Here is a 16,330-nt window from a genome sequence, read left to right as displayed (position 1 = left end):
TCTCTGCCCTGGATCTCTCCATACCACTTTGTTCTTTTTTTTTTCCCCCAAAGATTTATTTTATTTATGCACACAAGAGCTGGGATACAGGCCAGATGTGTGTGTGTGTGTGTGTGTGTGTATTCACCAGAGACAGAGTGGGGAACAGAACAGACAGACTGACTGAAATACACTGCTGAGGGGAACAGTGGGCAAGACAGGAGTTGCACCATGTGGGTTGCTCCCTGGCCAGCGGGTGCTGCAGAGGCTGCAGATTGCTTCATAATGCTGTGCTTAACCCCTTGCACCACCAGAGAGGCCCCATACCACTTTGTTCTTCTTCCCTTTCTCTGGTCTTTCTTTGCTTTCTACATGGTCCTGTTTCAGGCTTAAGTCACATAAACAGACCAAAAAATAAACAAACCACTATACGTATTTTTTCTTTTCTCCTTGTTGCTTTTTAAAACTTTGCAATGGGCCTCCCCGGTGGCGCAAAGGGTTGAGCACAGAGCTGTGAAGCTGGCTGCGGCCTCTGCAGTGCCAGTTCGATTCCCTGCCGACCAGATAGATTCCCACTTGGCGCAGCAGACCTCTCCTGTCACACCCGCTGCTTGCCTCAGCAGTGTACTTCGGTCCTTCTGCCTGATCTTCTCCCTTCTCTGTCTCAGGTGGAATTCTCTCACCCTCCCATGCCTCTGGCCTGTACCCCAGTGTTTGTATAAATAAATAAATCTTTAAAAAAAAATAAAACTTTGCAATTATTTTAAAAAATTAGTCTTTCAGACCAGTCTTTTTTTTTTTTTTTTAAAGATTTATTTATTTATTTATACAAGCACTGGGTACAGTCAGAAGCGTGGGAGGGTGAGAGAACTCACCAGAGCCAGAGCGGAGAGCAGAACAGGCAGAAGGACCGAGGTACACTGCTGAGGGGAGCAGCGGGCAGCAGGAGAGGTCCGCGCACCATGTGGGACCCTCGCCCAGCGGCCGGGGATCGAACTGGCGCTGCAGAGGCTGCGGGCAGCTTTGCAGCCCAGCGCTCAACCGCTGCACCACCAGGGAGGCCCCAGACCAGTCTTTTTAGTAAACTTTAAGTTTCTCTTTATTGATTTATTTAAAGTTAAAAAAAAGAAAAACTAAACAAATCAAACTCATATCATAGAACTGTCAACTTTCCATCTCTCCAAGTTCCACATATAACCCACATCAATCCTAATAGAAATCATAGCTGATTCTCTCATTCCTTCAATCCCTGAAGCCTTTCCTATGTCTCTTTTCTCCTAGACCCTTCCCCCAGAGGTGTCCCTAGAGAATGATAATGAAAACCATTAGGGACTTTGGGGAGAGTCTTCCATTCTGAAAAAGGGATGGCAAGTAAACCAAAACTCTGGAAGCTAGCCCAGTGGGAGAAGAGAGCCAAATGCCTTAAAAGAGAGGGCTACCTACATACACTTAATCAATTATTAACCCCTTTAGGGAGAACAGTAAGATTGCCTCCCCTACTCCCACAAAGGTTTATTTTTATCCTTTTCTCAGACTTTGTTGTCTAATGAGCCACATTTCACTTAGCTAAACACACCCATCTGGAAGATGGAAGGGGAAGATGCACAGTTATTCGCCCTGACCCTCAGGGAGCCCTGCTGCCTGGTCCTCACCAGGATTCATGGTGATGAAGATCCCACAGGACCACACCAGGCTGATTTCAAAGCCTTCAAAATAGAAGCGGGAGAGGCTAGCAGCCAGGGCAGACAGGATAGACAGGATCTGCTGGGCCACCACTGACAGCACCTCGATGTTGATGCGGTTAAACTCATCAAAACAGCCCCAGGCACCTGTCTGTGAAGTAGGAGGCAGAGTTACTGGGAGTAAGAGAAGTACTCACACATTGAAACTAGACAGCGCGCCTAACAGAGCTTTCCTGAAATGTTTTGATAAGCCAGGTGGCATCTAAAGTGGGGGGGAGAGGGAGGGAGAGAAAGTAGCACTGTTGTAGTTTCTGGCCACAGTGTTCCACTGGACAGAGATAAACTGGGGGGATGCTGGAAAAAGGTGTGGGTTGCAAAGAGATTGAGGTATTGAACTTGTAAACACTGAGCGCCTACCGTGTGCCAGTTTGCATTCATTATTTTATTTAATCCTTATATAACCTTCCAGTATGGCAACTAAGCAAAATGCAGCTCCCAGAGATGCAGGGACTTCCCCAACTGTAAGAACCAACTGAGGCAGTGTTTTAAGTTACAAAGCACTAAACTAGATTTGTGATCTAGTTGATTTTCTGGGACTAGAAGATATTTAAGGGCTCTCTGGGGCAGGGGAGCAGGACACTGACCTGGGCCAGACCTGAGTACATTCGGCCCATAGACTTATAATCCAGGCCCTCGGAGCAGTTCACCACAATCACGTATATGCCGAGCGCCTTGCCCAGGTCCTTGACGGTCTCAGTCTTTCCTGTGCCAGCTGGGCCTTTGGGGGAGCCGCCTCGGTGCAGGTGCAATGCTGTGGTCAGTGTCATGTAACACCTGAGAATTAAGGACAGGACCCAAGTCAGACCTTGGAAAACTCCTCTACGCATTCGCTGCTTCCTCCCTACTACCTTGTTCATCCCACAGGCCCACCTGTCGGTCAGGGGGGTGATGACAAGCCTGCCGGAGTTACCCAGGTACTCATAACTATACTGGAATTGCGTGTTGGTCTGGCGGATCATACAGTCGTCCAGGTCCTGGGGAAACAGAGCAGCATGTGAGAGAGGTGTGTCTGGAGAAAGAGTTAGAGCTGGGGAGATGACTAAGAGTAGAACTGGAGAGGAGGTTAGGGGCTCAGATTAGAGCAAGAAGGAAAGAAACATTTACAACTAGATAGAAAGTTGGTTTCAAATTGCATATCCACAACAATCCATTGAAGCAGATGCCTGGAGTCTTTCCGAGTCCCGATCAAGTGACACCCATAGTGAGTGCTGAAGGAAAAGTGATTTGCCTCTCCTGATGAGGAGATGTGAGATACAGCTAAAAGCTGGATTAACTACTTGGGCGAAGGGTTGAGTGTGGATGTTACCGAATTTAGAGAACATGAATTTAATTAAAGCGGGACTGGGCTTGGGCTTAGGAAGGAAGGTAGGAGAGTGGGGAGTTGACCCAACTGCACCTTTTCCCAGTAGAAGCGCAGCTGGCTGAGCCAGTCAAAGGCACTGATATCCAGGAGGCCACTCTTATAAAGCTTCTCCAATACATCCCGGGCGTGAATTTCTATTGTCACCAGAGCTACAATTTTAAGCCGCATGATCTTAGTCAAATTCCCCCTGATAGCTTCTGAATACTTATTCAGTATTGACACCTGTGGAATGAGGTGGTAGACAGCAGACAGAGCAATGCACAGAAGCCAATCCCACCGGATCCGCCTAACATGACTTTCAACCTCAGTGCCAATCCTGACCTCACTGCCTCACCGGACGCTCAATAACAGCACAGGAATCATTCTCGTGATCCATCCAAACCCTCCTCACTGGACTCCACCTTAAAGCACCCTCATTCTGACGCTTTCTCACCAGTTCCTCTCTAATTCTGACTCCAATTTATCATCTCCCTCCTCCAACTCTAACTGCAGACAGTCCCATACTTGCAGGGAGCCCTACCTGCTTCTTCTTCACGACTTTGAGGATTTTTTTGTCTCCCCGCTCCTTAGCGGTCATCAGGCACTTGGTGACATCAGCCGTCCACTGGATCTGACTGGCAGTGATCACCATCTGAGGCAGGTGTGGAGGCTGTATTCGCGGCCACCCAAATGTCCAGCACCCAAATCCCAGTTTCTTCCAGAACCAGGTGCTACTCCCCTCTCAATAGACCTAATCTGCTCTGGAAGACAGGGCACGTGACTAAGGGCAGAAGCTTTGGGTCTGGCATGCTGGGTTCAAGGGCCACCACCCAGAACAGGGGACAAGACACTTGTGTTTTGAGAATTATGTCTGCTGCTCCCTTTCAGCTCTGTCTTTCTTGTTCCTTCATCTCCGTTGACCCCTGCTCACCTGGCCAGCCCACTCCTTCACCCATTTGTCCCTCTTGTTAAGAGATTTCTTGAGGGCCAAGCGACAGTTCCGGAGAAGGTCCCGCAAGGTCACCCTCATTATCCGCTCCACATCGCAAAGCCAGGACTGGGGGAGGTAAGAATAGGATGGCTGAGCCTCAGGCCCAGAGTCCCCAGAAAGAAGAAGCTTGGGAAACAACTCTCGGAGTTGGACCCAAGAGAAAAGCAGGCACTGAGCAGCTGCTGGCTTGGGTCCCTAAGGCAAGTGGAGGCTCAGAGGGAAGATTGGCTGATTTTCAGGTTTAGGAGAAAGGTTAGAACTGTCAGGAATGGCAGGAGGGGGAGGAAAAAAATGACTAATGTCCCTTCCCCAAGATATTCTCTCCTGAGAGAGTCAAACAAGCTTTCTAATGGGAAGAAGAAACAGCTGGGTTCCAGACCCTTGTCACAACTCACCTCTACAGGCCCTTCTAAAATTACCGCGTGGAGAAAATCAACATACTCGCCGTCACCTGAGAACATTCCCAAAGCTTCCCATTTGCTGCTGGGTCCCCCAAGCTGCAGAAACAAAAAAAAAAGCTATTAATGGCCTAGCCTGACAACTCCTGGCACCTAGAAACTATTTGGGTATTATCCCATGATAACCCAGAGTCATTAATATGCCCTCCTGGTGGGAGGGAACCGTCCCCTCCAAGGCCTTGAATACCTTGACATCACCATCCTTCCCTGGCCCTCCCACAGCTACCTCTATTGACCTTCTGCATTCTCAGCAACTTCATGTTGTCAAAGCACTTTTTGAGGTGTGGTTGCACAGCCTCTGGGTTTCGAGACTGGCCCAGAATCTCCAGGAGGTCATCATTGGATAAGAAGTAGAAACGGGGGAAAATTTGGCGCTTGGTCTCTAAATACATATCCAAAGACTTCTGAATGTCTTCTAGGATTGTGTTCATTTCTATCAATGTGTCCAGGAGGCCTGGAAAAAAAAGAGCAATGTATGACACTTGGTGGTTCTTTGCCATTGCCTTGAATATATCTGGAGTCTCCAATTATATTCACTTTGCCAACTCTTGAATACTGGAGTACAGATTGCCATAATGGTTTTTGGATACAGACAAGTATCCCCAATTACTCTATTATGCTGATTCTGTCTTCTTCATTGATTCATTATTAAGTATTCATTACACATGTTGTACATTATGCATTAATTATACATCACATAAGACTACTCATATAAGTACGTCTCCCATCAGTCTTTGAAACAACAGTCCTATTCCATTAGAGAACTGGGGGATTCTCTGGTGAATCCAAGAGCTTCTGGAAATTAAGGATTGTTTTGCCCAAACCAACAAGTTAAAATGTTAGATTTAAGTACATATCACAGGCACACAACTAAAGATGTCTGTAAGCACTGGGGCTGCCAGTGTCCCCTGGGACACATTGGAAAGAGCACTAACTGAGAGACTGAGAGTGCCATTCAAATGCACTTCTTTCACTTATTAGCACATCAATCAATCTCACTGAGATTTTACCTCTTTACAAAATGGTAATAAGAGGCACCTTAAGCAGTAATTCTAGATAATAGTTTTGTAGGTTCTCATTACAGAATTGTAGGTTCTCAATAATCTTAATTTCCTCCCTGTCTTAGGTTTGTTTTTTTTTAAAGATTTATTTATTTTTACACAAGAGCTGGGGTACAGGCCAGAGGATTCCCCAGAGATAGAGCAGGGAGCAGAACAGACAGAGAGACCGAAAGCACTGCTGAGGGGAGCAACAGGCGAGACAGGTCTGCTGCGCCATGTGGGTTGCTCCCCAGCCGGCCAGGGATCGAACTCGTGCTGCAGAGGCTGCGGATTGCTTCATAGTGCGGTGTTTAACCTCTTGAGCCACCAGGGAGGTCCCCCACCATTTATTCTTACATGGGTGGGTGCCTGGGTATTCTTTTTTTTTTTAACATTTATTTATGCATACAAGAACTGGGGAACTGGGGTACAGGGCCACCCTGGTGGCACAGGCGGTTGAGCGCAGCACTGTGAAGCTGTCCGCAGCCTTGGCAGTGCCGGTTCGATCCCCGCTGGCCTTGGAGCAACCCACATGGCGAGCAGACCTCTCCTGTCTGCCCGCTGCTCCCTTCAGCAGTGTATTTCATCAGTCTGCCTGTTCTGTTTCCGGGTCTGTCTCCGGTGAATCCTCTCACCGTCCCACACATCTGGACTGTATCCAGTTCTTGTATAAATAAATAAATAAATCTTAAGAAAAAAAAGAACTGGGGTACAGGCCAGCAGGGTGTGTGTGTAAGAGAGAGAGGGGATTCACCAGGGACAGAGTGGGGAACAGAACAGGCAGACTGACTGAAATACACTGCTGAGGGGAGCAGTAGGCGAGACAGGAGAGGTCTGCCGCACCATGTGGATTGCTCCCTGGCTGACCGGGAATCGAACCCGCACTGCAGAGGCTGTGGACAGCTTCACAGTGCTGTGCTCAACCGCTGAGCCACCGGGGAGGCCCCCTGTCTTAGGTTTCGAGTCATCTATTCTCCTTTCTTCACAGTTTCTAGAAAGTATGGATGTCCTAGAGTCTGAATTTTCTGTGACCTTCCTGTCTTCAAGTTCAGAATCTATAGACTGTTGGTCTTTAAATGACCAACTGAGTGGGCTCTGGAGGCCACAGGGAGACTCTGTGGCAATGGACAAGATGGATTTGTTCTCTGTGTTCAACAAAGGAATAGCTGTTCTTATCGCTTTGCTTGTAAATTATTCCAAAATATAAATTTGCCAATTATCTCAAATATTCTTGCAAAAAAAATGCATGTGGGCCTCCCTGGTGGTGCAAGGGGCTGGAACGCAACCGATGAAGCTATCTGCAGCCACTGCAGCACGAGTTCGATCCCCCACCAGGGAGCTACCCACATCACTCGCCCGCTGCTCCCCTCAGCAGTGTATTTCGGTCAGTCTGCCTGTTCTATTCCCCACCCTGTCTCCGGTGAATCCTCTCACCTTCCACACCTCTGGCCTGTACCCCCAGTTCTTGTATGCATAAATAAATAAATCTTTAAAAAATGCATGTTGTCATTCAAATTTGCAAAATAAAATGTAATACTTACATTTTATCAGAATAATTAAAATTATGTATATTTTTATATGTTCTTGAGGAAATGAAGAATTGTTAGATCAGCGCTGGGCAAAACACATAAGTGTTTCCTATCCCCTGTCAGGACTCTTCTCCTCAGGATATCCTTTTTAAGTGTCCATGCCAAATCTGAATTCCTGAATCTTTAACCCAGTCTACCACCATCAACCAGACCTCATGCAACATACATTTTTCCCCCAGCCCCATCCTGTCCCTATGCCAGCTGAATTATATACAATAAAGACTAATTAATCTGATAAGCTGATTAGAGTTGATGTAATAATAATAGCTAATAGTAACCAAGGGCTTACTCTTTGCCGTGCCATGTGCTTTATTTGCACTACCACACTGAATGATTCATTTAAAGAAGAATGGTCCCTGCATGAGATTTTCGAGGCACAGAGCTACATATCCCTTTATAATCTTTACAAAACTCCTGAGAAATTGCTCATTAGCCCCTTAGGGGAGACTGTAGTATGAAGGAAGCAAACTACCTAAGAACAATAAGGCATGAGTCAGATTTTGAGCTAAAGCCTATGTGATTCCATATCCATTCTTTTAACTACTATGTTGTACTCCACTCACCTACAAATTCACTCAATGAATTTAATTTATTGAAAGATGACTTAGTGTTCAGAAGAGACAACAAAGGTGGTATGAGAGACAGCGCAAGAGTCAGTCTTTCAATACCCGAAGCATAAGGCCATGACCTCCCATAAACACAGCACCAACTAGTATGTGTCAGGGCAAGAGGCCATGGGGCTCAGACCTGAATAGTGGGTGCTCCGGAGAGCATTGCTGTCCTTGCTCATCCGGTCCATGATGGTTTTCCAGTTGCTGTTGACCTGGTCAAACAAGGCCGATTCACTGGGCAGCTGCTTGCGGATGTCCTCTCCTAGGAAGATATTCTGAGGAACCAAGAAATTGGGGTGAGAGGCTGTTTCTCACATACTCTACACTCCTCCCCTTGCCCCCAGACCAGGGATGACAACTGAGTAGAAGGTAAGAACTGGGGGCCTCCCTGGTGGTGCAAGGGGTTGAGACGCACCACTGAGAAGCTATCTGCAGCCACTGTAATGTGAGTTCAATCCCAGGCCAGGCAGGTAACCCACATGGTGCAGCAGACCTCTCCTGCCTCGCCCGCTACTCCCCTCAGCAGTGTATTTCAGTCCATCTGCCTGCTCTGTTCCCCACTCTGTCTCTGGTGAATCCTCTCACCCCCCTAAACCTCTGACCAGTTCTTGCATGCATAAATAAATAAATCTTTAAAAAAAAAAAAAAGAAGAAGAACTGTTAGAACCAAAGGGCAAGATGCTTAAGTTCTAGGAGGAAAGTTGGGGTTCAGAGGCCAGGTATCAGGGTTCAAGAAAATGGAGAACAAAGACTTTTCAGGGAGGGAAATGGACATGAGAAGTGATAGCTTGGGTCCTAGATGAAGAATGACCTTAGAGGTGGGGAAATTCTGCTGATATTAAGGCAAATATCTAGGTCTTATGCAAATAAAGTAGTAAAAGCAGGGGGCAGGAAGAGCTCAGGCAGTGAACCCTGACCTCTAGGTACAGCCACTGGCGCTGCACTGTGAGCACCATCTCGATAACTTCCAAAATGAGGGAAAGGCAGCGTTCCCAGTGGTCCACATCCTTCTCAAAGGCCTTGACGAAACGAGATGCTTTCATAGTAGACAGAGATACCTGGTTATCTTCCAGGGCCTGAAATATTTCCTCTGTACCTCTGGGACAGAAGGGGTCAGTCAGTCCATCCCCCTTTGCCAAACCTTCGTCCCCACTCTGCAGTTCAGGTCAGTCAGCGCCCCCTCTCCTAGAGCACCAAAGATCTCTCTACCTGAGTCGGTGATGGCCCTTATCCTTGTAGGGTACAATGTCCAGCTGAATCACATCCCAGGTTTTGGCAATGTTTTGTAATGCCTATGGAAAAAAAATTGGGGGGCAGAGCAATTAGGTATTTGGTCCCCATGAGGGATAGGAGTTGGGAGGGATCATCAGATGACGAAAAGCTAGACGTCTTGGCTTCAGGATGTTGGGGGTGGGGAATGTGTGGGAATTCTATCGTACCAACTCTATAGCCAATTCTTTGGTTGCAGAGGCAGAGATCTCCCCAATTTTCTCCACATGCTGATCCATCCCAAGCTCCACAATCTGCTCCAAGGTAAAGCTTTCGGATTCTTGATCAAACTCCCGTTGGATCTCATCCCTGACCTGATCCCAGTGCCTAGAGCCAGGACAGAGGTCAAGTCAGGAGGCTGGATGCCAGAGTTTGCTGGAAAGTATTAACATCACCCCCCCAGGCTTTCTCCCCTTGGGCTATTATGATTCCCTGTGTTTATCAGTTCATGATTCAGTTCATATTTACTGAATAGCCTCTAAGATGCAATCTTAGGCCCTGTTGAGGACTGCAGAGATTGAAGAATTGATTCTCCAAAGAGAGAATTAAGACTGTTTATGTAGGTTCAGTATAGATTATGCATTGGGTTAAGTGCTCTATATGAAATAATCTCCTTTAATTCTCACAAGCACTGCATAAATAGGAATTCTTGTGATTCTATTTATATACGAAGAAATTGAGTCTTAGCAAGTTTAAACAACTTAAGTGAATAATGTTAGGTTATTAAAGTTAGGTTATACTTAACCACATAATACTTAATAGTGAAGTATCGACAAAACCATTACACCAGAGGCAATGTAAAATAAGTAAAATTATTTTCTCCTAAATAGATAGATAGATAATCAGCCATGAATACACTGCTTATAATGTAGTTCATTCTATCCTTAATGATTTTTCAAGTCTACTCCATCATGTAATAAATTTCATTAAAAAGCTAAACTTGAAAAACAAAATTATAAAGTATTAGATAAAATTATGGTGAGAACTCTGGGGGAGGGGAGGTCTTTTTTAAAAAAGGCACAAAACAGTAACCCTGAAGGAAGCAAGCTATACTTTTGGCTACATCAAAAGAGAAACTTTGTTATGATAGCAGACATAAAACTTAGCTCTGACAGACCACATAAAGTGAGAGGGGACCAAGGGGACCCCACGGAAGGAAGCAGAGGACCGTGTGGAGGACAGAGCAAGAACGGGGCGCGCTCCGGTGAAGGCATCTTCAAGATGCTTGTTCGAGGACAGAGGGACTGAGAGGGCTATGAGCACCGCGGAGGGGACAAATGAAAGGATCGGGTGATGGCACAAGCCAGGGTCAACCCCAGGAGCAGAGGGGCAGTCTTACCTCTCTCGGAGGGCGGGATTTCTCAGGTCTATGATAAGAGGCATGGTCCTCCTGAACTGCTCTATTTTTGAGCGAGTGGTTTCAATAATTTCCCAATTGCGGTCCTGAGCAAAGGAAGAGGGCAAGAGAAGATCTGAGATTTCGCCCCAACCCCTTCCTCAGTCAGCTTACCTTCTGCCTTTCCCTCCTGTCTCCACACACCTTATATTCCTTGGCCAGTCTTGTGAGGCGACGAAACAGCCCATGGGCCATGGCCTCCATGGCTTCTGTCTGCAGGGACAGGAACTGGCCCGTCTTACACTGGTTCCAGCTCTCCTCCCAGTCCCGTGTGATCTCCCAGACTTGCTGCAGGGCATCCAGCTCCTTCATGATTAAGAGCAGAAAGGAGGTTAAGGGACCTTCCTCCCTGATAAGCGCTTAGGTCCTTTGCTCCTCCAGGTAATAGAGCTGCCTTTACAGCTCACATGTTTTTCTCCACTCTTTTGCCTTAACAGTTCCTTAGGGAACACACATATGAAAAGATGCTCAGTCTCATTAGTCATTAGGAGCATGCAAATCAAAACACCCATGAGGATAGCTAGAACCAAAAAGAAGGAAATAAGTGCTGGCAAAACATAAACCTTCCTGTTGCCAGTGGGTGTGTAAAATGGTGCAGCCACTGTGGAAAATAGCTTGGTGGTTCCTCAAGAAGTTAAACATAGAGTTGTCTTATGATCCAGCAACTCCACACTTACATACATATTCCCAAGAATTGGGAACAGGGAATCAAAACAAACAGGAGTACACACACATTCATAGCAGCGCTATTCACAATAGCTTAAAGGTGGAAACAACCCAAATGTCCACCCACTGGTTAATGGCTAAGCAAAGAGTGGTTTTGGTAAATACTTATGATGGAATATTATTTAGCCATAAAAAGGAATAAAGTACAGATGCATGCTATGAACATGGTTGAAACTTGAAAACATGTTGAGCAAAAGAAGCCAGATACCAAAAGTCACATATTATGATTCCATTTATAGGAAATCTTTAGAACAGACAAATCCATACCCACAAAAATAGATGACTGACTGCAGGGGTTGGGGGCATGGAGCAGTGGGAAGCCAGGGCATGGGGAGTGGGGCGATGAAAACATTTTGGAAGAAGAGGTGATGGTTGCCTAGCATTGTGAATGCACTAAATGCCACTGAATGGTTCACCTCAATTTTTTTTTAAAGGCTTCTCATGCACACATCTTCCTGGTTCCAGCTGTTTGCACAGGCCCTTGGGACCCATTCTCCCATCTCTGCCCCTCATTCTTGGTTACCACGAGGGCCTGGCTCAGCACACCACCTTCTCCAGGTTCTGCAGGTCCTTGGAGATTGGCTGCTCAATCTTGAAGATACCCAAGTTGGTGCGGAGACTGTTTTCTTCTTCACGCATGGCATTCAGCATGGCCCGCACCTGTGCTATCTGATCTAGAGCAGCCTGATGTCCCACATTGCTGGTGAAGGGACCTGCGGGAAGGTCAAAATGAAGCTCACATTTCTGCTGAAGGCCACGGTCCTCTGAAAGGACCGTCATGGCTCTCATCTCTCTCTGTGGGTCCATCTCACTTCTCTCCTCACACAAGAGTGAAGAGAAGTGAGAGGGAACTGGAAGAACATTGGTGAATCTTAGCAAAAACTATTAAATGTGGCTCAAGAATGAAAAGCGGGTGAAACATGGGAAGCTGGTATTAGAAAACTGGAAAGGCTGGGAGCTGGGCTGGTGTCTTCCAACCAAAAATTGGCACAACAGGTATGTGGCAGACAGAAGCGTTCCAACCCTCTCTTCCCCAAACCTCTCCTTCCTCCCAGGTCATGGGCGCTGAAAGAGTGGGCCAAATTAAAGGCTGTAGGAGGGAGAGGAGTTGGGAAAAGTATACCTTTGAATTCAAAATCTTCCAGAAGATTATGTGCTTTCTTCTTGAAATCATCAGCCTCATGAATAAGGCCTGTCTTGAATTTCTCCTTGTATTTCTTCAGCATTTGTTCACTGTCCAACAGAACTTGTTGGAAGGTGACCCACTCCCCATTGATACTTTCCAGCATCTCCAGTACCTGAGGACATCAAAGAGAGGAGATCTGTCCTTCTACACAGTGCTTTTAAAGACTCTTTTCTGACCCTCCAAACCAGTCTATGGCCAGGTTCTGCATGCAATGTGACCCAAATAAATCAAAGAATCCATAAGCTGACCAGAATTATCATTTGTGTTAGCTTTGGCTCTCAGGGGCTCTTGAATCTTGAGCCTTATCCCTCCTCTGGCCCCTCTGCTCTCCCTCCTGACAGCACAGGGTTCTATTCCATGGGTGTTTGCTTCCCCACGATCTACTTCAGGCAAGGGCCCGACTGGGGTGCACCAAACGCCGCTGGCACTCACATTGTCGTGAACTGGCACCTCGTACTTCTCAAGAATAGTGAATTGCTCATGTATGGGAGGGATCTGGGTCTCCAGGTTGGGCAGGTCGTGCTGCAGGGTATCCATGAGCTGCAAACTGACCCCCAGTTCCTCCAGAGTCTGGGGAGGGCGGCTGATTCTGAAGACATGTGGAGAGAATGCTGGTGAGAGGAAAGGAAGGGTCTGGCCTCCCTGTGCCACCCACCCCTGGGGGGCACCCAGCCCATACTTCTCCCCATTCTCTTTCAAGTAGGTGTGCAGCTCCAGCAGGCGCCGGGCGGCCATCTCCTTGAGCAGCGTTGTGAACTTGTTCTGCCACTCGTTGCAGTGCTGCACCAGGGAGAACTTGAGGTGCGAGCAGTCCAGCAGCACAAACTGGATGTTGATGACCGTCTCTTCCTTCTGCACATTGTTAGCAACCTCTGTGTAGCTGGAAAGGCCCACGTTCCCGTCAGGATGCTTTTTTCTTTGCAGATGTGCCCTTTGCTTTGATGCCCATTCAAGTTCTCTTTTCCCTCCACCCAGACCTGTACAGGACCTCTAGAACATTCTTCTACTCCCAGTGTCTCCCCCACAATGCACTCCAGGCTCACCATGTCATTTTCCTAGACACTGCCAACAAAACAGCTGTCAGAATCCTGAGTCTGCACTTAAAGTTTTATACTTTCATAGATGTGGGTTGGACTCACGCTGTGCTGTTTATTAGCTCAGGATCTAGGCAAGTTACTTCACTTGTCTGTGCCTCAGTTTGCCCATGTGTAATATGGTGATAATAACAGAACCAACCTCAAGAGGTTATTGAGGGAATTAAGTTACTTGAGTGCTGTGCCTGTGTTCTAGATGGCTCATTGTGAGCAGTTTCCTGTGTTTCCATCTTTATGTCTTTTCTTCTGCTATGGTCTCTACCTGGAGTGTCCTACCACTGCCCATCTCTGCCTGCTGAAACCCCATCCCCTCCCTTAAGCCCAGCCCCAAAGTCACTTCCTTTGTGAAGACTTTCCTGTTCAGACCTGTCTCCAACATTAGGACAATGGAAGAAATCCTCTCCTTCCACTGAACTGCCTGGCACCCTGTCTATCCTAATCATAGCATAGCAAGTCCAATAAGCTTCTCTGAAACTGCAACTTTATGCAAAGTATGTAGAAAGCAAAAATACCAGATGGTCTCACTCATAGCAGGAATCTAGAAAACCTAAATAAGGGACCAGGAAAAAGAATAACTATAATAAAGAAAAAATCAAAATCAACAAGCAACCAGAGACCAGAGACACACGGGGCGGGGGTGGGGGGAGAGAGAAGAGGGATTGGGGTCAAAATAAGGGGGGTGCAATTGTATGGGGAATATAAAAAAAAAATCTTAAAAAAAAAAAAAAAAGAAAGCAGGTCCTTAAATAAAAATCCTTTTTTTCAGTGATGGGCAGGCTTGTATATCTTTCATCAATGCTATAATGAAATGATGGTGAGTGAAATGACATTACTTGAGGACCTGCTGTGCTTATCACACTGAATTTGTATAATAATAAGTACACTCCCAGTGTTGCTTTCACACGTTTAATAATCTCACAACCTAGTAAGATGGGTAGTATAATATCTATCTCACAGGAAACTGAGGCCCAAAGAATTTAAGTAACCTGCCCAAGATTACACAGTCATTAAGTGGTAGAGCTAGGATTCTTTCTTTCTTTCTTTTTTCCCAAGCTTGGCATTGTACTTGACGCTTGGAATGTTCTTCCCACTTAATAAGTGGCTCATATCCTCAATTCAGTTAGGTCTCTGCCTAAATATCATGTTATCACAGAGGTTTTCCCTAACCTTCATAAAACACCAAATATCAAACCTGGTTCACTAGTAATCTTTAGCTCTCTGACATTTTTTTTAAGTGAATTTTAATTTTTTTAAGATTTATTTTTTATTTATACGATAGCTGGGGTACAGGCCGGAAGTGTGGGAGGGTGAGAGAATTCACCAGAGACAGAGTGGGGAGCAGAACAGGCAGAGAGACCAAAAGCATTGCTGAGGGGAGCAGCGGGCGCAACAGGAGAGATCTGCCGCGCCATGTAGTTTTCTCCCTGGCCGGCCAGGAATCAAACCCGCACTGCAGAGGCTGCAGACAGCTTCACAAAGCTGTGCTCAACCCGCTGTGCCACCAGGGAGGATTTACTTATTTATGCATACAAGAACTGGGGTGTAGGCCAGAGGTGAGGGGAGGGTGAGAGGATTTACCAGAGACAAAGTGGGGAGCAGAACAGGCAGATCTACTGAAATACACTGCTGAGGGGAGCAGCGGGCGAGATAGGAGACGTCTGCCACGCCATGTGGGTAGCTCCCTTGCCAGGGATCAAACTCATGCTTCAGTGGCTGTAGATGGCTTCATAGTGCTGAGACTTAACCCCTTGTGCCACCAAGGAGGCCCCTCTGATATTATTTTATTGATGTCCTCAGCATTTACAACCTCAATAAATATTATATTTTCATTTATCATCTAACTCTCACCTAATTCTCCATACTAGAAGGTAAACTCCATAACTGGGGCCTCCCCTGGTGGCACAGCGGTTGAGCGCTGGGCTGCGAAGCTGCCCGCAGCCTCTGCAGCACCTGTTCAATCCCGGCCGCCAGGCAAGGGTACCACATGGCGCATAGACCTCTCCTGCCACCCGCTGCTCCCCTCAGCAGTGTATTCTGTCACTCTGCCTGTTCTACTCCCCGCTCTGGTTCTGATGATTTCTCTCACCCTCCCACGCTTCTGACTGTACCCAGTGCTTGCATAAATGAATAAATAAATCTTTGAAAAAAAATAAATAAAGGTGAGAAAATCTTTTTAAAAATAAATAAATAAACTTCATAATTGTATGGATTTGGGTTGTTTTCCTCACTATTGTATTTCCAGTGCCTCAATCATCACAGAATGAGGCAAGCATGGGGTGATAAAAACATTGTCTGAGTAAATTAATGACTGAAGAAGAGCATGGTCCATATCATAATTTCTCTTTCCACCAGTTTATATTCATCAGATGTATGGATTCCAAAACATTCAGTGACAGTAAAGTTCTACAGTGTTAGGGATGTGGAGCACAAAAGAATAAATTCAGTGTAAAGTTCCACAGGAGAGGTGGAATAGTGCAAGATTAAGAGCACAGATTTTGTTTTGTTTTGTTTTAATTAATTAATTACATCCTTGTTAATTTTTGGACAGTATTTGATTTCTCCCCTCGGGTGTAGTCCACATAGTTCTCCCACGCCCAGCGCAACCGCAATCCATCTCCATAGTCCCTTGAGAACACATATTTTGAAACTAAATAGAACTAAGTTCAAATTCTAGCTTGAGTTATAATATTAAGCAAATTATTCAGCCTCTAAACTTTGGTTTCTTTGCAGCAGACCTCCTGTCTCACCTGCTGCTTCTCTTAGCAGAGTATTTCAATAAATTCAACTTTTCTGTTCTCCACCCTGTCTCTGGTGAATTCTTTTACCTTTGGGCCTCTGGCCTACACCTGATTCTTCCCCACAACAATATAAATAAATAAATAAACAAAAAAAAAAAAAAAACAAAAC

The 16,330-nt window shown here is 46.1% G+C and overlaps 1 protein-coding gene across 6 annotated transcripts in view; it reads right to left on the bottom strand.

Annotated features, from left to right (window-relative positions):
* The window catches only part of DNAH2 (dynein axonemal heavy chain 2), a 104,460-nt gene that overhangs the window by 49,368 nt on the left and 38,762 nt on the right, over positions 1-16,330 (bottom strand). For all 6 annotated transcript variants that reach the window (XM_054688886.1, XM_054688889.1, XM_054688887.1 and 3 more), the window contains 18 exons: positions 13,009-13,209; positions 12,762-12,918; positions 12,267-12,441; positions 11,693-11,856; positions 10,562-10,723; positions 10,361-10,464; positions 9,192-9,348; positions 8,962-9,044; positions 8,670-8,850; positions 7,889-8,027; positions 4,749-4,966; positions 4,450-4,551; positions 3,995-4,120; positions 3,605-3,715; positions 3,118-3,306; positions 2,592-2,695; positions 2,306-2,495; positions 1,632-1,812 (listed from right to left, as the gene is read on the bottom strand). In XM_054688886.1, coding sequence (XP_054544861.1) covers positions 1,632-1,812; positions 2,306-2,495; positions 2,592-2,695; positions 3,118-3,306; positions 3,605-3,715; positions 3,995-4,120; positions 4,450-4,551; positions 4,749-4,966; positions 7,889-8,027; positions 8,670-8,850; positions 8,962-9,044; positions 9,192-9,348; positions 10,361-10,464; positions 10,562-10,723; positions 11,693-11,856; positions 12,267-12,441; positions 12,762-12,918; positions 13,009-13,209 — 2,744 coding nt within the window. The remainder of the gene's footprint in view (positions 1-1,631; positions 1,813-2,305; positions 2,496-2,591; positions 2,696-3,117; positions 3,307-3,604; positions 3,716-3,994; positions 4,121-4,449; positions 4,552-4,748; positions 4,967-7,888; positions 8,028-8,669; positions 8,851-8,961; positions 9,045-9,191; positions 9,349-10,360; positions 10,465-10,561; positions 10,724-11,692; positions 11,857-12,266; positions 12,442-12,761; positions 12,919-13,008; positions 13,210-16,330) is intronic.

The sequence above is a fragment of the Talpa occidentalis genome, unplaced genomic scaffold (assembly GCF_014898055.3).
Source record: "Talpa occidentalis isolate TD23 unplaced genomic scaffold, MPIMG_talOcc4v2.1 talOcc4.7, whole genome shotgun sequence".
Classification (NCBI taxonomy): domain Eukaryota; kingdom Metazoa; phylum Chordata; class Mammalia; order Eulipotyphla; family Talpidae; genus Talpa; species Talpa occidentalis.
The sequence above is the reverse complement of the archived record's forward strand: the minus strand, read 5'-3'. Positions and strand labels throughout refer to the sequence as shown.